General features: G+C 38.7%; 1 protein-coding gene across 1 annotated transcript; it reads left to right on the top strand.

Annotated features, from left to right (window-relative positions):
- Window positions 1-16769: 16769 nt before the first annotated feature.
- On the top strand, window positions 16770-25089 carry LOC105265106 (uncharacterized). The gene is made up of 6 exons (XM_011302415.1): window positions 16770-16808; window positions 17089-17386; window positions 17523-17675; window positions 21285-21478; window positions 22591-22755; window positions 24871-25089. The coding sequence occupies exons 3-6, from the start codon at window positions 17562-17564 to the stop codon at window positions 24920-24922; spliced, it is 525 nt and encodes a 174-aa protein (XP_011300717.1). The 5' UTR covers window positions 16770-16808; window positions 17089-17386; window positions 17523-17561; the 3' UTR covers window positions 24923-25089.
- Window positions 25090-25746: the final 657 nt, after the last annotated feature.

Here is a 25746-nt window from a genome sequence, read left to right as displayed (position 1 = left end):
TGTATTTATGGGAATCCTGAGAGGCTGAGGGCGGAGTTCGTAGGGTGCAGGTGTGTGCATGGGAGGCCAGGGTAACGTGGAGCTAACCTGTTGCACGTGGGCCCTTTTTTGCCCTTATTACAATAGTTGAACCCCATGGATTCTTATGGATTCGATTGAAACCCTCATTCTTCACCAGCTGCTTTTTCTAATTTGTGAAGGGCGGGAATCACTGTACGACGGACATGTCATGCATTCAGAGAAAAGAAATATCGGAATTACAGATGGAAGTGAAAATATTACTGAATCATTTGCCTCCTTGTATTGATATTTGTTGTCAAATTAGATAACTCTTTCCCCAATTCATGTTCGTTCTTAACTCGTTATTTCTCGAAAATTGTGGATGTTGGGAAGAATAAGATATAGGTTTTTTCTCAAATGTATTTTATATAGTGGTCATCGAAGTGGAAGTCGAAAAATAATCGTGATTATTATGATTTTTTAAAATATTTTAGTCTTTAAGAAGAAGCGGAAGAAGAATTGCATCCTATATAGTCTTCTTGAGTTTTTGACGCTTTGAATTTTCCATTGCAATTTATTCTTAATTTTGAATGCTAGGCTGACAAGGAGAGAACATTTAATAATTCTTGTCTTTCACTCAAAGCATTCCTCCATAATTCTCGGTATTCTTTACTGCTCAATGTCTTTGCATTAAGAAATGTTTCCCTCTAGAGATAACTTATTTATTTTACGTTTCGGCATTGTCAACGTTTTTTCAAAGTCCACAATCACGTCGGACCTTGTCAAGTGGTTTTATGAGACATTTCTTCGTAGTGGATACAACGAAGATGAAGAAGCAGAAAACGGTTAGAGTAGAACCTGCTTCTGTTGATATGGAAGCACGAAAAGCCGAGTTTTGTGGAACAATAATAAAGTCTCGGGACGCCATAGGAATACTTTTTTGCATTTCATCTTTTTTTTTTCTTTTTAGATTATCCAAGTTGGGAGCTACCTGCTTCTTCCTCACACTTTCGGTATTGTTCAGGACACGGGGTGTCGGTCTCGGGATTATTTTCTTTCTCCTAGGAATACTAAAACTTTAACGACTTCTGAAATTGTTTCTTCACATTCACGTAGGAATACTGAATTCTGTTCTAAAACAGGAAGTGCTTTAAATATTTGATTTTTTTTTGCTTAAATATCGAAGAGCTTCTTCATGGGAGACTGCCCTCAATTTGCAATCGATTCCACGCAAATGAGAAGCCCCAGAATGGCAAGATACCTCGGAGGAATGCGTTAATTCAAGTTTCAAGGAACCGGAAGATTCGTTGGCCCATCCACGAAAGTCACTCTTGCAGAACACAGCTTGATCGATGGATATCCATTGTCATTGAAGCCACTCTCAAATGTAAACACTTGTTGGATATGAAAGAACCCTCAAAATCACAAGTGGATGGTCATCTTTTCTTCCTTCACATTGTTCCCTCAAGCCAATATATATCCTAGTCACGTATCCCGTGCGAATAAAAAATCCACGCTGCATCATTTATTTCTCTTCATAAAAAATAGGTTGACATTCCTCCAACTCGTCCCCAGCTTCATTATTCCATGATATTCATAATTCCCTCTTCTGAATACAACCCGCGTCCTAACAACAATTTTTCTTATGTTTATTTTTTGTCAGAACATTTTCTAAATGAGTTCCATGACTCTGGACCTCTACCAAAAACATACTCAAACATTTTCCACTGTCACTGGCAGGCAATTAGGTTATCGTAAAAAGCCCACAAGGTATAGAGAAGAAAGATGTGTTCCAATGGGTTGGGGTCATAATGGACCGATCCACGAAAAAACCCGTATAAACCTGGCGTCAGCAATATTGAAAAGAAAGAAGAGGAAAAAGACGCTCACAACGGGGTGGCCCTTGTTACTTTTTCCTTTTTTATTTTCTCTTCTTAGTGCTTTTTCTTTTTTATTTTTCCAACTTCTTGTTGGTTAGCTGCTGGAGTGCAACACTAGGAAGCCTCAGTATCTCATTTATATCTACCACTGTTGGGGATATCGACGAATGCATTTATCAGTCAATGTGAACTAGCCTGTGATACAGATACACAGTCATAAATTACTTTTAACCGAGTAAGTGCAGAGCGCGTGTTATGCCTGGATTTTGAGTGCACTCAAAGTTTTGGGATTCGTTATTCATATGCAAGGTAAATATATTTTTTTATTTTTATTTTTTCAAAGACATGGGGGATAATTGGAAGGATTCGGAAGATGGTTAAGAAGCAGTTGGCGCAATCACTTTGGCTTGAGCGATATAAAAAAAAAGAGCTGAGAAATTCGAGATGGATTTTAAAGAGCGAGGGGCAGAGGGAAGAGGAGAGGAGAGTAAGATGTGGCGGAGGTCTTTGTGAGGATGGTCGTTCTATAGCGGTTTTGAGACTCATCGAGATTCACCGCTGCAAGGAAGAATTTTTTTTTTATAGAATACCCAAAAAGGGAAGATACGGGTGAGGAGTGAAAGAGAGGAGAGGAATCACTGACACACCTACGCCCCGGAGGCCCAGACGAAGACTACCATTAATCCCCAAGGTTGCATGAGTCCTCGAATATCACGATATTTTCTCTTACTCTGCATAATATCACTCCGAGGCACTCTTCAAGAGAATTATATATATATGTATATATATATATATATATTTTGTTCAGTATGTATACCCTTTCGGGCTTTTACATTTTGTTCCCTCCCCTGCTTCCCTTAATACAAATTAGGTAAAGTGAGTTAGTTATAAAGTTATAAATCTATGAACTTAAACATTAAAAAATTATACATTTTCCTTAGAGTTATGTGAAGCTTTATGAATTTTAATAAGTGTAGACATGGGATTCTTAGAAGTAATATTGATGCCCTTGCTCGAAGTAAAAAAAAAATAGTTATTTGGAAAAAAAAAATTGAAGGTGTTATTGGCCGCCCTGAGTTTTGAACCAGAGGCTTCGCGTGGTGCGGCGAATCGAGGATTTCTTGACAAAAAATTGTCGCAGCTCGGATTTGAACCGAGAACTTCAGAATACTGTCGTACCCAGATGAGAACCACGTGATCTGACGACCTCGATTGAGGTTTTTGCTTTGACGTATCGAGAGACGTATATAGGGGTTTGTTTCTGTACTGTTCGCCGCGGGTTTGTGGCAGATGTAACGTGGTCCCACTGGTAGTTCCATTCTGACGCGTTAGCCAATTTCGCCACCACGACATTTGTACTAAAAGGTGCGAAACTCCACTAGAAGGGTGGAAACTCAATACAGACCAGGCAAGAAATAATACTGAAAATATGAACAGGATCATTTAATGGCACCAGTCGGAATTACCTAGTAACAATAACGTGAAAACAAGTAAAAAATTTTCTTAGAAAGCCGTGAGTTGTGTATTATGATTGTAAATAGTATCGGTGAAGCTAGTTCCCATCCATTCCGACGACTGGTAACGACCAAAAAAAAATTACGTCGAATTTGTTTATCTCGGGATAAAATACCTAATAATCTGTGCGCATAGTGAATGATCATACCACGTTTATCAATATTATAGCCGCGATTATTATTCCACCTTTCTCCAAAAAAATTCCGAATATTTGTCATCACGTAAATAGAGCGTATCAAAGAGACAAGGGGACGATAATGTGTGTTTACAATAGGATCCTATCTCTCAATCCCAAAAGGAAAAATATTCTCCTCATATCTCTAGAAATATATCTAAAGGTGACTCGCCCAAAGGAAAATAAAAACCAAACAAACTAAATAATTCAAAGAACAATGTATTTACAGTGCGCGTTGCTCCACAACCCAATAAGGCGATGTAAGATTTTGAAATACGATTGGATCGCGATAATGGGGCGTTTGTGAGCAAGAAATTCAGATAGGTCCGGGCGAGCACGTAATCGTATGCAGCACGGGCGCGCCCGAGGCAGTTCCAGGCGTTCTTTCTTTCACTCACATATCCCATACCTTCCACATCCTCTCGCCCTCCTCGACGACTTCCCCCCTCACCATCTTTTCATCTTCAGCGAACCTGTTTTGCTGCGTTTGCCATCTTATATAGAAGAAGGCAATGCGTTGGAGCTTCTCGGCGCGTCTGAATGTCCGCTTCGGGCTTCTCTCGGCCTAATTACGGGTGCCGTTCTCCCAAGCGAATCGATCGATACCCCATACTGCAATCGGGATAAATTAACAGTGGAATCGCTTGATCAATCTCGTTGACAATTAATTTTCTCCAGAGATGAAAAAAAAATTCCTCATTGACATCAACTGGAAAAATTCCAGCGCGCAAAACCTGAGGTAAGTGGCCACTCCCATGCAATGTGACATTAGCCCCCAAGTAGAGCGGCATGAGCGTGAGCAATCTATTTATGCAAGAACTCCAAGTCGCAGTCGTCCAACTGGAACACAGTCTCGAGTTTCTGCTCCATACACGACACAGTGACTATGGGACACTATTCGCGCCCCACCTCTCAATCATGTCGACAAGGACGATATTTATTATGAAGTAAAGCTCCACTCCACTCTCCTGTCGACGCTCGTTTGGGGCCCCCACGTCTTTCCATCCATTGTCGTGAAAAATGTGCGCAGGTGTGTGTTTTCAACGACAAAAGGAGTTATGCCAGGATGACACTTTGTTTAAAATTCTCTTCATATAGTCGGCCGCGGGATGATAAAGTTGACGTCGTACATGACAATATCTCGTCATCCGGCAGTTGATAAAAAAAACATGCAACTTCCGGTATTAAATCAATGGAAGCATTGAGTCACCCGGTGAAAGGATTAAAATGCATATTGAGCGATTTCCTATTCAATAAATCAGATTGACTTTCACCACCCGATCGACATAACAGCTTTACAAAACACCATTGGAAATGTACCAGGGACGAGGCATTGACTTTTAACTCGAGAAATGAAAAAAAGCTATTCTGTACCTATTTACCTCTGAAAGAGTTCTCGAGACGGGCGTAGGCGCTCTCCGGTTTATTTCTCGAATAAAGTGTTTGCAATGCTCTTCTTCCATATAGGCTATAGCCTTCTCTCCTCTCTCTTTCTCTCATATCTATCTTTACCTGTCCTTGCGTATAGTCAGGGGGACTCTTGAGCACGCGAGTAGCCCCAAGGCGGGCATAATATACATCCCCATTTATTTCACCTGGTAATTTCTATATAGTGCAGGGCACATTATCAGCATCGATTGGTCAGAAGTTTCAGCAGTGATAACCGCGTCAGTTCTTTTCTCATTTTTTTTTTTATTAAAACCAACGTGCTGGAACGGGTCGGTGCGATTAATGGACACAGGTGTGCAAGAGCCCGAGAGCATGTAAGACATTACGATTCGAAAGCACACAGAACAATCTAACATCAAACAAGAGCTTATCTTGGTCATACAAAACTCTGGTACTCGGATACTTTATATAATGCCTCTCTGGCGTTTATCTATCGCTGTTTCCGTTTCATTTCTTATGTTGTCGGTTTGTCTGACGAGATTTTTGACAGAAAAAGTGGTGTCTCTCGGGTTACAGAAAAAAAGAGAGAAAGAGAGGCAAAGGGACATTAAAATTTGCAGACGATGGGGAAAAAGGCCATGAGACCGTGATGCAGTTCTCCCGGACTCCACCCGGTTTGATGGATCCCCAGAAGAGGCCACAACGTGTTTTCATGCATGACCGATTGGCTCTCGTCTCTTTTTACCCACTCGTGTGCCCAACAAAACGAGGCAAAACGGAGAATACCGCCTTTGAATTTATACGGCAACACCGTGTAATATTACCTCATTTGGGAGGCCTCATTCTTTACTTTTTAATGAAAATACGCAGGTTTTTACTGGATCCTTAAAGGCCGTGGCTCGGGTATGCCCGACTATTTGGCTTTTCTTCGGTGTCGAGATACTCGCCAGCAGGAGCTCGACAACTCCATTACTTCATTCAAGTTCTTTATATAACGATTAATTGCGAGAATTGGTAGAAAAATTATTGGAGAATTAATGGCGACGATATTATCCAGGATCAACGAGCTGTTTTTATGATATCCAGCACTAATTGCATTGGAAATGCAACAGTATTTAATCTCTAGCTTTCATAATGAGGTTTAATATCGTAGCTGTCTTTGAATCGTTGCAATCAATGATGGCTCACCATGAATATTCGCAATTTCATTGAATTATGAATTCAATTTGAATTTAACCAGTCGAGTTTTAGAGTAGTAGCACGAGTATATTAGATTATTGTTTTCTTGAGGTATGATGATTTTAGAGATGGGTGAGATGAAGGAGTAATGTCTTTTCGAAGGTGAGAGGGAAGATTTCGATGGAGAAAAGGATAGTGAAACATATATAGAGGACCCTTCGAAAAGTAACCAAATACACAATGTACCCTCTGCATTATGCATGACGTATATTTGGGCCTGACTCCAGGACTTTGGGACTCCTGAATGTTTCAGTAAACGGAGAAAAAATATCAAAGAAATGTACAATTTATATTTATAACTTGTTTTGTTATTTAGATTGTCTCGAACCAAGTGGAGACGATGATTATTCAATGACATATTATTTATTCGGATAAAACATCGAAGCGGAAATTCTAGGCGGAATTGAAACTGGTCTGTACACAAATATCCCTGCATTGGGTACATGCATGGTGAACGAGATCCTTAGACGCACGAATAGAATATCACCAAGTGGATAGATATAGAAACCGGTTCAATTACAATACATAGTGTGAGTTTGAAGAGATAGTGGGGAGGGGCTGTTCGATTTGCTTGCAAGAGCCTCAGGGAAATCGTACACTCGAGTTATACGAGTCCCTCGCACGCACGAGATAAATATAATAAATATAAAAACAAAAAATTATTATCCTCCTGTAAAAAATTGTAGTGGTTGGATATCGATCGTGCGTGAAACGTGTCTACATGCGATACTGTCACACTGTATTACGTGTTTGATTTTCTGTTTCTATCACACGTGACTAATATTCAGATAAATTTCATGGACTTTTTCCTTTCGTGAAATACATGTTTTTCATTTTTTTTTATATTTAATCATTCAAGAATTTAGTAGAAGCCCAATAAGAGATATAATATGGAAATTTTCCAATCCAGAATTTATGAGAGATGCTAATGCAAGCTATTGAATTTCAGATAAAATTCATAAAAATTCTTTCATTCCTTTAATGAATAACAAAATTTTTTATTTGATCATTGAATCGATGACTGACTGGACCGATGCTTAGATCAATTATGAATGATTTATGTCTTGAATTTGAGCGTTTTCAACGATTAATTCAAATTTCGCTGGTAGTATTAGAAATTTATTCATCCCATCTTCATTTTTTATGGTGTAGGATTATCTTACTGAATCGCGAACTACTAATGAAATCATAGAATTATAGTTTTGAATGAATTATATGAATAAATAACTTTCCAATGACTGAGAAATCTGAAAATATGTCAATATGTGATTTTGAAATTTGTCAAAATTCATACGCATTGATTTATTTGTGTGCACTAATCATATAAATATTAATCTGTAGTTATTCGTAATTTGTGAAAATTTCTATTCTGAAAAAAAATTCTACACTAACTACAAAAAACTACAAACCATTTTGACTCTGAATATCATGTTTCCGGCGAGTCACTTCTAAATTTTATCCTTAAAGTAGTTTAAACGTCGATCTCAAAGTGATCGCTCAACTACAAATAAAGAAATTCCTCCTACAATCATCTACACGTCAAGTTGGTTTGAGTACATGATAAAAAGGCTGTATCGATCAGAATCAAGCCTGTAATTGATCCTTTTCAGTAATATATTAAACAACAGAAAACGCAGTTTCGCGCAACTTATAAAAATGTGTTAACTGCAATTCATTACATCATCCTATAGTTATTGACGCTTTATGAAATATATTGGACAGTAATGAAAATTCAACAACAACATACAGCAACTACAAAAAATTACAAATTATTAAGATATTTTTTAAAATTTCCTCTTCACTGTCAATTGAAAAATTTTTAAAGTTACCTCGTGCCTACAGATAAAAAAATTATTACTACAATGATGTACTGGTCCATTCGTTTCGAATATCTGATCTAATACGCCAACCTATTAGAATCTAATCTGTAGTTAACCCTGGTTGGTGAGTTATTGACAAATAAAGATGTTAGTCATCTGGAAACTATGAAAATGGTTCCACCACAATCAACTACTTTTCATTTTCGATATGCTAGGATGACGACCGAAGCTCTCGGTAATAATTCTTACATCATTTAAAAGTTAATGATCATCTAGGAGTATATATACCGCCAATTAAAATTTTTCTTCAACTACAATAAACTACAGATCATTTCGGCTCAGAAAACCAAGTGTCCGGCGACCTATCGATCAATTTTGTTCTTACGGTATTTAAAAAATGAATTGTGGCATAATGGCTTAACTGCAAACGACAAAATTGTTATTACAATCATCTGCGCATCAATCTGCTTTGACAATGTAGTCAAATTTTTCAATCGGTCAATGTGGGATGCCAACTTCACACAGCTTGATGCTATGAGGATGCCTGATTGTGACTGCCGGGGCTTTACTACTGAATATTTCTCTTCTTGTAAGAGTGATTTTGAGAAACACCGCAATTCAGATGCACGAATGTATGCCGCGTGGGTGGGGCATACTCGACACTCCGGGACACACAAGAGCGTCCATTGTTGCTGGACGAAAAGTAAAAATGATAAAAATAATAATAAAAAAACAAAGGGGAGCGTCAGAGAGGTTCAGCCGACGCGCCCATGACCGAACTCGATCGTATATGGGGGGTAGTGGGTGGAGGGAACGGAACAAGAGCAGAGAGAATACATAACGCCAACCAAGAGAGAACCCCCATTGTATACCTCGGTTATACATATACCAACCCCATTGTTTATGCCAACCATTCGTGGATCAAATTTATGCAGGGCTCCCTTTCCACTCTCTTTTATGCTGTTATTTATTTTTGTTTAGTCTCTTTTATTTTACGTTTTATTTTCTTCAGTTACTCTCCAGAGTCCATTAGTGTGCGGATACTCCTATGTCCGCGAATCGGCAAAAACATGTGGCTTTATACTTTTTCAATACCTTCCAGTGTGCAATTGTGTATTCAAAGGAATAATTTCATTCGTCATGTTACTCTTCTAAATATACTTCTTTCTGTCATACTTGAGAACACATTTGATATTTTCAAGTTGAAAACAGCTGAAATGGCTGAGCGAAAGGGGAGTCCAACAAATAATTTAATTGAATTTTCACCTCCAATTATTGCTTTGCCCATTCGTGAATTCTCGAAGATGAAACTCAAATAATGGAATTAAAAATAGGTTCTGTTTTATGTTTTACTCGACATGACCACTGGAGCGTTTGACATGTTCAGTTATTGTAGAATATCTGGTATATGACAGCACGTAGGTGAGGTCGCATATCACGTTATACATCCAAATGAAAGAGGCACATATGTATATGTAGTTTGCCCCGTGCCACGCGGTTGTTTATAGACGTGCGGGGGCAGTAGAATCCAACAGTCACGTTTTCAAGATACTCTGATAGCCACATGGGCACATATACAGCGCGTGTAGAACGAGTCTCCAGTTCCATATACGATTCCTCCTCGATTTGCCAATATGTGCGTATCCTTGCTGAGCATATGGAGAAGAAACAGGCCTTGCTGTTACGGTTTCTTCGTGCAGAGTAAACCATGAAGGGCATTACCCGCTTTCTTTCGTCGTTTCTTCCACGAGTTTCACTCAAAAAGTATATGATTCTTTAAAATACCATAACCCAAGCAAATTCCTGCGAGCAATGGGCTCCAATTGAAAATTATAGGAGTACCCATTTCGCAACAGAGAGAATTCATTGGACGTTTCTTTTGAGGGTTTTCGGTAGTAAAGTCAGATTACGAATCTCCGGTGTGAAATTCTGAGGAGAATAATTGAGAAATTTTAAATCGCTTCCTTCAATACTCTATCTCCCGACCATCAATTTAATAAACAAATTATAAATTCCATTCATTCACATAAATTCACCATTTTAATTATCCATTTTCAACTTGAATTTGATTTGTCATGAAATGCACATAACAGCTTGAAAATACTTAAATATTAGAGAAAATTCGCTTCTCTCCAATTTCTTGAGAACGTTACGAAGAAATAGTTATTAACAACCGAAGTACCGAAAATATTAATTACTGAAAATCGGATGCGCATATTGTGATGACACAAATCGAATAAAATATGGACCGTCTATAGAAGCTTTTTGAAGTATTAAATTTTGCAAATAATTCTTAAAACTGGTATGAAGGAGGACGTGCGTGCCAGCATCACATAAAGCGGTAAATTTCACTTCCCTTGAGTTTCCGCGTGTAACAGCCACGGAAACTGGTCGTGTGGGTTTGAACCTCTACCACCGGTTCAGGATCGCAAGTCGTGCGTCAAAATGAGATCGTTGCCCCCCTTCCTCCCAGTAGGATTAGCATCTAATTACCCAATTGCATTGCAAATACCACTCTCGGGTATAATTCCACATGACTGCACACGAGTCTCCGGCGCATCTTTTTTCCATTCACATCTCTAATCTGCATTCCTAGACGTCGTCTACGATCACGACACGGAATTAGATGCTCGACAAAATATTAATTCCATCTTTTTTTTTTACCACTCGTCACGTTCATTGCCGACGCAAAAACCTACAACAAGGTTCCTCACCCCGTACCCCTCACCCTCGCACGTGGCGTATCGTATTTTCAATACATAATATTAAACCCTGAGGATCTGTGGAGACTCAGCAATACGTGTGTATATTTCATGACGCAGTTGATTAAATTTCACAAATAAGTTTTGAGCGTAGCTAACTGCCGTCGTGGCTCGTATTACATGAGCAGCTCGCGGGACGTTTATTAAAAAAAAAAAAGAATAGACTGTTTCACTCGCTGCCTGAAGGATCACATTACCGACCCAGAAAAATTCATATTTGTCGGGTAAATGGGTTTGGGTCCTAAAGTTTCCGAATATTTATGATTACTTTGAATAACCTCCGCCCGTCAACGATCATTCCTTCACAGAATTCCTTCGCAAGTGGGTGGTGACTGTTATTGAATCAATTTTGTGAATGACTTTACAAGAATCTTCAACGATATACGACAAAAAATTGAACGTCTTGTTCAGAGAAAAACTCAATGGCCCGGTAATTTTCGCTCCCGAGAACTTGCAAACATAAATTGTTTTATTCTCTGGGTATAAAAAATGAAAGTTTTGCGGATTCAGGATTCATTATGAGAGGAAAATACGTCCGTATTTTACTCCTTTAAAAAATACTTTTATGTAAAAAGAAAAAATGTGTAGTTGTCGGTTGAGGCAAATATTTATAATTAACCAAGTTTGCAACTTTTCCGACTTTTTCGACTAATGGAATATGGGGGACAGAGAAATAATTTTTAACACAGTGGATTTAATACGTTAATCTTAGTTTATTGAAAATGGCACGAGGAAGAAATGTCTGTTCACTACGACCTGCCACAGCAGACTAAAAGTGGTCAACGAGGCCAAAAGAAAAGTCGTCATCATGTGACAAAGGATCCCCAGTCCCTTGCCACATGACCTCATGGCTTATGTTTATGTCTAGTCCCAACATCTCAGACTCATAGAGATCAATTCGTAGAAGACTGAGGCTATATTCTAACATCAACGTGAACAAATTTTTCCAATTTTCGCATAGCGGTTTTGTTGGCACGGATCAGACTTGCTTGAGAACGTATTTGTTTTGTTTTTACACTGACTGTGAGATCTCTCACTGTAGAAAATATTTTATAACTCTGTGAAAATCCTTGTGTATTGAGGACTTTGGGGAACAGTAGTTCCATTCGTCATTTGCACGTACGTCTCATATAACAGCCCATTAGCGCTTCATCTTTGATTACCTTCATGGCTTCCTCCTGTATTTCTATTTTACACACATTACAAGTGGGTATTATTCTTGAGATTCATGAGCTGCATTTGAATATGAATAAAACAGAGGAATGAGGAAAATTTTGTGTTGAGTCGGAGGACCATTAGACATTCGGGCCTTGAGCTACCAACTGGCCACTTTTTGACTGTCCTCCAACGTTGCATATTTGCGTATACTATTGTCACGTGATTTCGGAGCTTGTATTATGTTGTATCATATTTAATTTATTAAATTACATTCTTTAAATATCTAAAATCCAATCCAAGTTATTGCTACACAAAGTATAATATAACGAGACAAAAAAAATCAATATAAATAAGTACTTCAACGACCGTTACACGTATTTAGGTTTATTTGTATGGCCTCATGCCCAAATGCACCAGCGCTCGATTCTGCGAAATAATTTTCCCTTTAAAGTACTTTCCTCTCTTCTTTCTCGGCTGGTATGCGAATGCACTGAGAGAATAGCCGAGAAAAAGAGGTCTCACGCGACGATGCACCCAACGAGACAACCTGACGACCATTTAAACTACGAGACATGTATGTAAGACACTGGGGGACTTGCTTTCCTTTCAGAAAGACAGCCGTACTCCGATAGTTGTCTACAAACATAAAAATAACAACTGGGAAAACGTGTTTTGATTACCAATACGACAGGAGAAAATACCAAAGAATACCGCTGACAAGAAAAAAGGGCCAGCAGAAAAAGCCATGTATTCTCGAATGTTAAAATTTTAATGGGGAGTGCTGCGTTGGTGGAACCACTATTGTCACCCGAAAAAAACCAAGTCTAGCATCGTGATGGGGAGTCAAGGGGCCCACCCTTGAATTCTTGATATTCAGCGATCTTAAAGACCTGATTTTCGATATTTCGCAAAGGCAAATTTCTTTTTCCAAACTCGAATTTCTCTGTTAACCAACCACACTTGCTTAGTCTTAATCCATCGCAATATTTCACCAATTTTTATTTTTTTTATGCATGACGAAGTGAAATAGGTGAGACCCCTGAGTTCCATATTTACCAAAATTAATTATTCCTTTTAAAAATTTTGTTCATAATCCACTGAATGTCACCACAAGCATTAGCAGGAGGATATAGAGCCCATAAAAATTCTTGGTATTTAAAAATGACGGCGGAAAGTGAAAAGTAAAAAAGAACTGTTCAACAGATTGGTTCCATCCGTGGAAGAAGAATCTCATACTGGCTAACACGTGTGCCAAGTTGACGGAACTTATAGACAGGCGAAAAATGTGCAGAAAATTATCTTCAGCTCATTGGTATTATCATTCGCAGTAAAATCCTGTTATAGTCGCACCTCCTCTCATTTTTTTTTCAAGTATATCTTTCGGTTCACTTACTTTACTACCTGCGGGCTACAACATATGTAAACGATTCATTGTTTCGTCTGCTGAAGAATTACATTCCCGGCAAGATAAAGCCGAAATAGTATAACAATAATTTTCTTGACAATGTGCGGGAAAACCACTTTTTAGGCAGGCGAAGCGAAGCGGAGCTTGTTTGAAAAGGTGCTTTTCGGTGCATCGCGATGAAAAATAAAATTCTCTCGTATTAGAATTTGCTATGGAAAAATTCTGTTCACTCTTGGAAATAAAAATGACAAATTGATGACATGGTGAGGAACAGTGGGAACGCATTCTGTGAGGCAAGAAAGTCTTTCCGGATGAGAAAGCCTGCGTATATGAAAGGCCGGATGAATGAAGCGAGTTATAGATGAAAAAAATCACGCAGTTTACGTCACATTGTGGTTAATTATCTATGAGAATTGCCATATGAAGGCATCGCACTTGATTATATATTGAAATAATATGCCACCGTGAGAAAAATAAAATCATGATGTATTGATGACACGTCGTAACTATTGATATCCTAATTATTGGATTTCGGGGTTTTCCCCCGAGTTCAAAATTCACTCTTCTAGAGTTTTTATATTTCCGCATTTATGAAATATTTATTTCTTTGTTGCTGTGGGACCTTTCCTTTAGGTTATAACAAAAAAAAAAAGGGAATTCCCGGAGGGACTTTCTCCTTGCGGGTTTTTCCCAAAATACATCTGGTGACCAGAGAGGGTCAAGAAAGAGAAAAATCCAAGGGTTGAGGGTGGAAGGAGAAATTATATTGCCCTCTGGAGAGGCCTTCTGGTTAACGTGGGCCTCACCAGTAATGTTTAGTTAGTTCGTTGTAAGTCTTCATTCAGTAAAGTACCTCTTAACTGTCTAGAGTCTTATAATTTTTAATAATAATTCTCAGTCTTAAAATTCTCCAAGTGTTTATTTATTTTGATCTCCATAATCCAATACTAATAATCATTAATGAAGCAACTCATGTAATTAATAATAGGCTTATAAAGACCCTTGGGATTTGTGTTTTGTGTCGTCCTTTTCCTCTTATTTAGAATTCTCGCCAATTGCACAAAATATTGAAAAATCATGGAAAATAAATGAGTAAAAAAATAAGAACGAAGGCAATGGAAATAAAGTACAACAAGGATAGTTTAAGAAACACCGGATAAGTATGCAAGATCGAGTGTAATCAGTTTCCAATTGTAAATAAACAGATATCAGAAATGAAAATTGAGTTTTATCCTTGTGGAGATATTCACAAGCCTGAACATTAAACAAATATTTAAAAACGAAGGAGGGAGGGTAAGCGAAGAACTTGCACTTGAGATTCTTAGTCAGGTCTTTGTGGGTCGGCTCGACAAACATTGCCCCATCCTGGAGGAGGACCGCGCCGTCATAACACCAAGATTGGCGCCTTCCCTTTACAATCTCTTCAAGCCCCTTAAACCACTATTTTCCTTTGCCATTTCAGACTGCATCACCCTCAATCTCAAATTACAAAACCTCCGGTGTCACTTGGTGCAAAGTTTTTCGTACTCGCACAGTCACCGCACGTTATTTGAACTGGGAGGCAAAATAAACTGTATGAGTGAACAGTGCGGATGGTTCAATTTTTGGGAACCCTAAGATTCTCGTTGATGGTTGAAGATATGTATCCAGCCCCAGCATTCAGAATTAACCTCTCTTGAAAAAAAACCTGGGCCGAGTGGTGAGGGACAGATTAGATGGTAGATCTGTCTCATATTTACCCTGATAAACCCAAGTCTTAACTCAAGTTGGAAGAAGCTTAGTGCACTGCACACAGATTTATAAACACGAGCAGAGACAAAAATAGGAAATGCTTTAGAAAATGCCATTTAGATGATGTTGTTCCTGTACTAGAGCCAAGGTATACGGTATACGTGAGATGAATGGGAAGTGCCTCTGAAAATTCTCGTACCGTCTCAAACTCGTACCGCACTCACGCATTCATCTTTTTTCATCCATCTAAGAAGTAAACTTTGTATACTTAGAACGTGACAAGATTTAATATGATTTAACCATAATGGGGAGTGATACAAGAGAATCCGTATAGCGCGTGCGGGTTTTAAGTATCTCGTATAGGAGAGAGATGGTTTAAAAGGTGGAATGGAAGCCACCGAAGAAGACGAGTCAGTTAAAGCGTTATCCAACAGCAGGGGGCCCTTAGGTATCTTAGGTCTCTCTTCCACAGTGGTCCTATCAACTTGTACACATATATACCACAAGCTTCTTCCGTAAGGCCGTCCACTCTCTTCCAAAGATGGTCACGAATGACCGGAGCCAGTGAACGCTTCAACAGAGATTGATAAAGATAATGACCTCCTCCGAGGGCCATCGTCGACGTATAACGGTAAAAACAAAACTCTTCGCCCCTCCACTCGAGAAGACGATATACAACATACCATGGAGGAGTATAACATAAAAATGAGCACTCCCCATATTAAAATCTGATGCTCCACTTCCTCCCATTGTCACCAATTAATTATCAAAACGATGGGCAATGTCAATTATATGAGTAAAGTATCAAAGAGCGATTAGTCCTCATCAGTGGCAATTTTCTCAAGCTAATTCCAACAAAAATATGACCACCACTTTTCTCAAACTAATAAAAACAATGCGACGTGGATGACACTGTCAGGGGACGATAATTCTCCTCCAGAATTTATTGCTCTTCTGCTAATGCCCATGGCCATAGCAAATCAACTACGAGGAAAGAAAAAGACTATAGAGAAACCAAATTCATCCTCTCGAATTTCATGATAAGCAACACGGTCCCAACAGAGTGATTATCCTAAAAGCATTGACTCTTAAAATATCTTTAAATTCCAGACGATAAGCCGAGCCTCGAGAAGACGATGAAAAAAGGATAATAATATATATTTAATCTCAATAATCACGAAGAATGCATGTGATTCGATAGTGCAAAAAGGATATTTTCTGTTCTGAGCACGAGCGTGAGGAATGCATTTTCAAGGCAATGATCAAAAAGAGCGGCGTTCTCCCTTTTGTCAACGTATCGACATTAATATTAATTCTGCCCTCTTGGTCGAGGCATTGGAGCATTGGAGCCGGTGTCCGCTGAGTCATCTTGCTGTCCGATGTTCACCTTTCATAATGCAGAGTTTGTACGGAATAAAAAATAAAAGGAAGAATGGAGTTGGCTCGGTGTGTCGCACGCGCCCGTCTGATTTATCGGTTTGCCTTCTCCCTACAGCAAACCCCAGAGATCAGCTCCACGAATCTCAATCGGTTCTCCATCCACTAACTATGCCCCTTTTCTGTCTTTCTCATTCTTGTCGTTAGGGCCATAGACTTTTGCACCTTTATTTTTACTTGACTGCCACTAAAATCGTTCGTCTCGTTCGCCTTGTTCGCCTTGTTTGGCTCTTGGTACTTTGTTGATCCTTGCTTCGAGCCTCAACAAAAATGGAAACAAAAGTAACGAGAAACATTGTGAGTATACGTTTTCGTCATGTTACCATAGTTGGACAAATAAATTAATCAATCATCAATTTAATGAAGAAAGGACGAAATTGTTGCGTTATTTTTGGACGAAGAAGAAAAGTGATGGAACAAATCAAACAATTTGGCCATTTAATTTCCTTTTGAAAGTAATTTTTAGTTTTTAGTGTTTTATTTTATGATAATTTTTCATGTAAAATATATCTCTCTCATTGTAAATGTTGAATATTGTATTGCTCTTCTTTGTTTTTGCTCATTCTGGTTTTAATAGAAGGTGGAAGTTGGAGGAGTCAAGTACATGGGGTATTGTAAGAAAGTTCAAGCCTTTTAAGGCTGAATGAGGAGGGGTTGGGTGAATTTCTCGGAAAATCGCCATTGCTCAGTTGGTTATTGCGTTCCTCTAGTCTTTTTCCATTTGGAGTGCACTTGGAGTCCAGACAAGGAGTGGACGGGTAGAATCAGCGGGTTTCACCTGGGGATAGCCGCCCTGAGGCTGAGCGACGATCAAATAATAAGATTCAAACAACCACTGCTCTTTTCCAAAAATTCAAATAAAAATCGATGCTAAGGTGTGTAACGATCTGGACAAATTAAACAAAAGGCAAAAGACAAAATATGACAACTGCAGCTGTAAAAATTCCGAGAAATATAAATAAAAAAACTGAAAAATTAAAACAAATGAATCATAAGTATCTTCTCCGACAGTTTCCTAACCGCTGCATTGCTTCTGTCGGATAAGAAAATATGCTTGCCAGTGATGACAAAGAGGATGAAAAATCGAAAGCTCCAACGGAAGGCTTAAATTTCACCATAGACTCACCTCGGACGCAGACAACAGATACAGAGAATGACTACACTGTAAGAAAAATCTATTTTATCCTATTAGATACCTAACTCATCTCCACCCTGCCGAAACACCTAAAAACTGGTTAAATTGTTATTGCCGATATCTTCTCGTTTTTAATGTTTTATCTCATTTTAAGTTATTTGAACTTGGCAAAAAAGTCAAAAAATGAGAAGATATGGGCGATAACTCCTTGATATTTCTTTAGGCATTTTTACTGGTGTTTCCTACCGTTCGTCACTTTCCTCTCGTCATAATGATGTTTTGGTAGGAAGAACCTCTACCTCGGAAGAAAACACGGTAAATAGGTTGCCAGGGCACTGAGGGCACACGATGGAGGAGGGGCACGGGGTCTAGTTCCCCCATGTTTATTATTGCCTCAGTCGTGTGTGAAACTCTGGAGTTTCCCACAGGCTTTTACGTCTGCACTCGCTACTACGACGCAAAAGGGACTCGTCATGAGCTGGTTGGAGAATATATGTATGCAGTTAGTACTTAGGTTTTAATAATAGATTGGAAGGGCCTCGAGAGCCTCGTGACTGACGCGTGAGAATACTCTATACCGTTCACCCCGCTAACCTTCTCCTTTAATCATCCCCGGCTTTTTCTCCAACCAATGTAAGCATTCAAGTGGTTCATTTGCATTTTATGACCAATCATTGTTGATGAGGTGCATAATATCCATGACGAGTAGTGAAATTCTTCTCCTGTCTCCATCACCCATCAGTTTCGAACTGAAGAATTAATCTTCTCTTCGATTTTCACCTCAAAGCAACTCGAAATAATATATAAATATATGAAATACAAAAAAGTCAAACGAGCATTATCGAAAATTTTTCATTTTTTAATTTTTTATTTCAACCATTTTTATTGTTGACGAGCTATTTTGACGTTACGTGCTATAAAGTTCCCCAATCATTGGGGGAAAAACGACAGGTTTTTAATTGTTACGGAATAAATAATGCAATCTCTGTTCGAACTAACTTGAATTGAATTTTACTTCGCTCGCGGATTGCATTTTGAACTTGAATTTTTCCATTTTTTTTCAATTTAACTACGTTCTTTCTTCGGTGTTCGTCCCCCAGTACAGTTATACATGCTTTGGGGGAGAAACAAACGGAACGGAGTAAATGGGTTTCCAATGTTGAATGTTTAAATTTATGGTATAACAATGGTTGAATGTTTCACACGCACCGTGTGGTGGCAACGGTGCACAAGTGACATATCACCCAATAGATTCTCCCTCAGGATCTACCACGAATTTCCCACGGTCTGCAAAAGCGTCATATCCATTGCGACCCTCGCGTGGACGACACGTGGCCATCAGCCCCCCACTGAATATTCACCCGGAGCCCCTGGACTTTTGTTGTCACAAACGCTCCTGACTTCCTTTCGTCGAATATAATTTTTCAAATGCAAGCAACTTCTCTACATCAATTTTATTTCTAATTCGATGACCCTCATGCGGGCCATCGACTTCATAGCACAATTGGAATAAATTGTAAATGTCCCTCGAGATTAAATTTTCGGGGGAAGTATTCCTCGAAAAAAACGGGGGTACACGTCCTAAAATACCTCCAATTAAATAAGTGATGAATCATACGGGAAATTCCAATATCGATTGCTGACAATATTAGTATTTGCTGATAGAAGAAGCAGGAAGGTGTGTAGTTGAAACATTTCCTCAAAGAACTGGAAATTAATAGTAATTGAGAGCGACGTCGTAAAATTTCGATTTTATCATCATCTTGAGGATTCGAGGAACATCAGGAGGAAACGTAGATCATTAAAAACAATTTCATACAGGGTTTTTTGTGGGTGGGAAGATGGGAAGTTGGAAAATTCTTATAAAAAAATGATGAAAAATAGGCAGCGCGTTCAACGAATATTTGGAAAAAACTTGAAAATTGAAATATCACGAAAATTTTCCACCGTTCTATTTCCACCGGAAAGTGCCACTCAAAGGAAAGTAATGTGAGGTAATGTAAAACATTAGGTAAACAGCCAGGGGTAAAGCTAACGACTCGAAGATTGTTGTAACATATTCTGCGGCATTTTCTACGCTCTATGGAGCTCTGTAGTGACCATCGGGTATAATCTTCGGGTTAAAAGAGGCCGTATACATTGATTCACAACCAGCTCGACGAGCATTATTCATTCCGCTATTTCGACAACCTTGAATTCTTTATGAGAGACTTAAGGAGAGTAATGATACGTCGAAGGCGAATGGAAGAAGATGTGGGATACGAAAAAAGATATTTCTTATTTAGGGATTTATAATTCTGGGACACACGTCTTTCGATGTTAGGCAAGATACTTTGAATTGCTATAGGTGGCAGATTCGAAGATTTTTTTTTTAAGAGAAATAAGATGATGAAATATCGAATTCGGGAGATGAGTGAAAAGAAACTTAATTTCACGTTGCCCAATAAGCAATGCATTCAAGAGAATCGATGAATTTTCACTCCTGAAAATGTTTTTCCTATCCATGTGCAAGCACTTAGTGAGAAATAGGAAGAAAGATTAATCTTTATCTCCTGTAATTTGAAGTAGAAATTCAACATTATTGATGTAAAATTATCAATCGACGATACTTCTTGGGTATTCGTAACTCATATCAATGGTTGTGGTCTCGATTGCCAATGGGCATTGAAAATATGTCGATGGAAAGTAGTAAAAAGGAACTGTAATAAAATACCCCCAATCCTTCTAACAAAAGTTATGAAATTGAATTGTGAAGGAGAGTAGTTGTGCTGCAAATAAAAAAAAGTCTCAAATTGGTCAAGAGTTAGCGAGAAGTGAGAAAGATCTGTAGATGGCCACGAGGGATTTACACTGATATTATCCTAAAGTGGAGTGGAGGTCGTTTCAACAGCGCGGCCATTAGTCGAAGGGATTTTCGATGAATCGCTCCAATTTACCGAAGGCATCCGGAACGTTTAAGGGTCATTTTCCTACGGCCCCCGCAATAGTGCCCCAAGGCACCACCGTTATTTCGGGTATTTTTGTTGCTTGTTTTTTCATTCTTTTGACCACTTATGGTTCATTCAGTGTCCCAGCATGACCACAAATTTCGCGATGAATTCGCCGCCGGGGCTTATGCACTTTTCGAATACCAGATAAAGTGGAAGTGTCACGCGATCTTACATTCCATAGTTTTGATGCTCAAAAATTGAAAAATCATGGCTGAAATCTTTTCAATGAAATATCGAAATTCCCATGAATTAATTTTTCCGTACTGCTTCTCACGATTTCGCGTCTGGGAATTGGTACTACACACTTGCCAACTACGGGAAAATATCATCCGGACTGTTGGGATGGGATTTTTTACTCATGTGGAGTTTGGCGGAACGAGCAAGAGCAAGACGAAGGCAAGACGGAAAAATATACTATTCAGTCAAATTAGTTCGTTGAGGAGTTATCACCAATATCCTTTGATTTTTCAAGATTTTTCTAAATTGTTGAGGAACTTCCTACGTTCTCAGTAAGGTCTCAGTAAACGAATTAAGTTTGATAAATTAATTCTGCGATATTTAACATTAGCAGGAATAGTTATGTGATGATTTGTAACTGATTTATTGGTAGTAAATTAAAATAAATAAAGTAAATTGTTTAATTTTCAGTATCCATCAAGCACACACGAGCAAGCTGAGCGTTACCTCGCCAATCACAAGATATACGAACTCTTAAATTTTCTAATAGGCCATTTGTTGGTAGAAGAGCCAGACGATCCAATCGAGTTCCTGGACAATCTCCTGAACAAGTGCATGCTCTTCAAGTCGGATATGGATGAGCCACCGTTGCTCTTCACCACCCGGTAAAGCTCACCCAGTCCTCCTTATAAGTACATACTTCCAGCAAATGGAAAAATAACTCGTAAATCGTCAGTCATTAGCACTCCCCACTGAAAACACCGACAAATAAAAAATCAAGAATCCACCAAAGTGATGGTTGCAGGCTCCATTACAATTTGTCGCTTGTAGCCTTATCGTTTCTCGTCCCTTCATTCCTAAGTCGTGTTCTTTAGGGGACTTCAATTTTGCTCGATGAGGCCACAAGGCTCGTGACAAACGAAATTGAAGAAATTACAAGCGAAAATATAAACTGGCGGTTGAGAATGTCCAATAATTTGAAACTTTAAGAGCCGCCCGTCATTTTGACTCGTTGCATTCCCCCATGGATTACATGGATTACAGTGCAAAGCCAAATTTACTCTAGTGGCTGCAACAATAACAGTAAAAGTAACCGCAGTAAATCTCTATGATCATCCACGCAAAAAAAAAAAAAAACAAAAACAAATCGAAAAAGTTGCCAAAGAAGGAAATTAATTATCTCATTGAGTTCATTTCTTCTCAATCTAATCAACCGGAAACGACAAAAAATATAATGTGAGAAAAAAAATATCTATATGATGGTACTCTACTAGTTTTAGGATGAGTCAGCCTTTGTTGAGAAATCGAAAGGCTGATTCTTACACGTTCCTTCCTTGGAAGCATTGGCATACCTATAATCAAGGCCCAGGACCCGCCAACAAATTGTCTCTCTCAGGTCCTCAACTCCTCCTCCCTATTCGTGCCCTCGCAGGTCAATCCAACCATCACCCAGGACTCAACAGATTCCATTTTACCAAGAGTCATTTCACCATTCTCTGACAATCAAGGCAAATCGATGTTGTGCATAATTTAGTTTCTATTCTTAGGGATCCAATAATTCATATTATTACAGAGATCGATGTTCCCGTTTTATCGATCAATCTCCATTTTTGCATTTGTTCATTTCTCAACTTGGCACAAGGAATATTAACATTTTTATTGTATTCATTCAGTTCGCATATGGAGGGTTACAACTTGAATTATTTAACTTTCTATATAAAATTTTGATATGCGATTGAAAGCTATTTACCTACGAATTGGGTTTATTCAATGACAGGCACATCGCCAGCTTATTTCAAAGTTTGAATCCCTCTGGCAGTGGGAGAATTAGCCTGGAGCAATACAAAATTGGCATGAAGACCCTCGGAATCACAAACTACGATCAGTGTCCAGTCGAGTGCACACCAGGTTATGTTGACAAGCACACCTTCGAGGACCAAGCGTGAGTCCCTTCCTTTTACAAACATATTCATAAATGAATTTACATTTAACTCAGTTAGCTGCGTGTAAAGGCTTGTAATCAATGAATCCATCACTGCAAAGCATCCCTGGGAATTTGCAATTATTCCAAGAAAAATGCTAATTGATTCAATTATCTCGGCTGATATGGTTACACTCGAGGTCACTCTCAGGGTTTTGATTCCAAATCTAGGAAACTGGTCATGAAAAAATCTCTTTGTCCAGGGAAACGATTAGCCGCCTTAAGACCATTTTTTTCATTCGCTAGAAGAGAGCACGAGTAAGAAGAAATTCTTTAACTTCACTTGGCGTGGGACTGTTCCGCCCCATCGCAAATGTTGAACTTTTTTTAGAAGCAGATCGCCCAACCGTAGGTTCACACGGAAGTTTTCATGATTTTATGCTCAATATTCCTGGCGGATCTATTAGTAATTATATGGAGTAACGAGATGATTATAGATTCATTGGGATTAACCAAATTTTGTTTGGTCATTTCGGTCAGATGGATTTCTCTATTCCCACAGAAAAACTCTGGAGAGGTCCGTTATTCTGAGTGTTGAAAAAATAATAATCATTTTTCAATATAAACCGCCAGGGTGCTTCAACTTCTCTTGTTATTTTTCATTGCTCAATACAATTTGAGTTCTCAATATTTTATTATGCTGTTATCGTATACTTGAATTCAGAAGCGAAATGATCAAATCATTTATTATTATTGTACGTGCACCTAATTTTTTTACAACTTTTTCTCAGTCTTCACACCGTCCTCGATACTCTTCTCATTTCTTCATCGCCATTCAAAAGCATTGACAGCCTTGAGCATTTCATAGGCACATTATTCTCTTCAATGCGCCAATGCAACAATTTCTACCGATACTTGGTGTAATTTTCACATGCAATAAAGTGAAAAAACGTTATTGTTCAAGATGAAGGATTTACCATAGTCTGAAGTATCCTCTCGCATTCTGCTTCATTTGCATCGTTAACATTAATCGAGGGTCGCGGTTGTAAATGAGTAAGGCCCTCGTAAAAATTGCCAAGTTCGCCCAGAGGGCTAGCAGTGGGCACGGGCTTTCGCATTTGAAACTCGGAATTTTTTTCGTAATTGTAAGTATTACCGATAAGTGGGAGCAAATCCCCTTAGGATGTAACACTCACCGATTACTACATACGTGTCGGTTTTATACTTACGTGAACGCGTGCCCCCCGGCACCCACTGATTCCTGAATGTATTATGCACGCGTAATCACCGACCAGTGTACTTGTCTTTTTTTTCTTTCTCTATATGTATTTCTTCCACCGTTCAATAAAAAAAAACACTTTTTCCTCTCTCTGTCTCTTTGTTACCAGCAGCATATCGGTTCTATTTGAATTTTATGCCTCTTGTAAATAAATTAAAAGATAGGAGAGGCGGCAGGGATGTTAGATTGAGGGAACCAATTGCTTTCTGAAGGGGCACGGCGCGTGCTCATCATTTCATGTAATTTAGTCCAATTGTACCGCGGCTCTCGCATCCCATTCAATCGTTTCCAACTGTGGCTCTTTATCATGGACACTTTGTGCTATGTCGAGACTGAATGACGTCAGATGTCTTCGGGTCAAGTAAGAAGAAAATGACTGTCTCAGACGAAATTAGTACTGAGAATCCTGTCATGTTTAAATTTATTTGAAATTTGTCTTTTTTATACGAAGGTAATTATGGGTAATAATGAAGTTCACTTGTCTTGATTCATCAATCGTCCACTCCACTCGGATGGAAACAATTATTATAATTATTGGTGCAGGGGAATTATTCTGGCAATTCGAATGCAATGTCAATTCATCACAGAATTACAGTTCTAGCCGCGTCTTGTCTTTTCATTGTCAACTATCAGTTGCCATATATTTTTATTTTGATGGTATAAGTTACGCAAAATTCACTGATTCTAGTTTGTTTCTTCCCAAATTGCGAGTTTTTACAAGATTACATAATGAATGCAAGTGAGTAATAATCATCATCACTGTCTGCCCATGGAATGGAAGAATCGTTCGTAACGACTAAAGAACTTCTGTTGCAGTTCCTTTATCAAATCCACTAATTCCGTTAATTTTATTACAGGAAAAAATGTCTGATAAAATCATTGACTGAAATGGTCGGCAAATGTGAGTGAAAATGGAGTCGAGGCTGTTGGAGAAGAACGTATTCGGCGCTGGCACATTTGCGTTGGCTTATACCGCCAAATTCAGGCAATTTCGACATTCGAGACGATTTTTTGAGCTCTAGAGTTATGCCATGCAGAGCCACTCAACCGCAATAAAATCAAAACATTACCAAGGATTCTATATTGAAGACTTTATCATTTTTGCATGCACTCTTGAGGTCTCTCATACTTATACTTATGCAGGGCAGACAGTGTCGCAAGCCACGTGGTCACGCTCTGAGTAACTCGCCCCATATTTGTCGGCTATTTTTTTTCCTCCCAGTAACATTTTTTACGAACTCCACCCAGAGTTAAATTAGAAAGTTGTCAGTACAGGGAATTGAGCGAGAAGTTTGTCGTTGAGTTGGTAATTTCGTTAGGAAAGGTGCTCGCAACGGGTGGTCGTACCGCAAGTTTATCCTGATTTATGAGTTGGAAATGTTTTTGGAGGCCTTGAGTCAAAATTAAAACGTGACGAGAATAAATTAGTGGAGCTCCAACAAAAATAACGATTTTTTATTGGCATAACGATAAACATTAACGAATTAACAATTCCTGAGGATTTAACTCATTCATTTCTTTCTTTACTTTTTTCTGCCAAGTCGCTCGTCATTCCTATTTCATCGGTAATAAACAAAATAAATAATGAAATCAAAATAAACAAGTGTGAAAAATCATTTCATTCCATACGTGTTTTCCAACAATCCTGATGACGTTGCCTCTGGCCAACTTGTTGCTCTCTTCCCACTACCTTCCATTCTCCAAGGTTTGAATAACCGTCACGAAGACCCAAC

The sequence above is a fragment of the Fopius arisanus genome, unplaced genomic scaffold (assembly GCF_000806365.1).
Source record: "Fopius arisanus strain USDA-PBARC FA_bdor unplaced genomic scaffold, ASM80636v1 scaffold00027, whole genome shotgun sequence".
Lineage (NCBI taxonomy): Eukaryota > Metazoa > Arthropoda > Insecta > Hymenoptera > Braconidae > Fopius > Fopius arisanus.
This window is presented reverse-complemented; position numbering and strand designations above follow the sequence as displayed.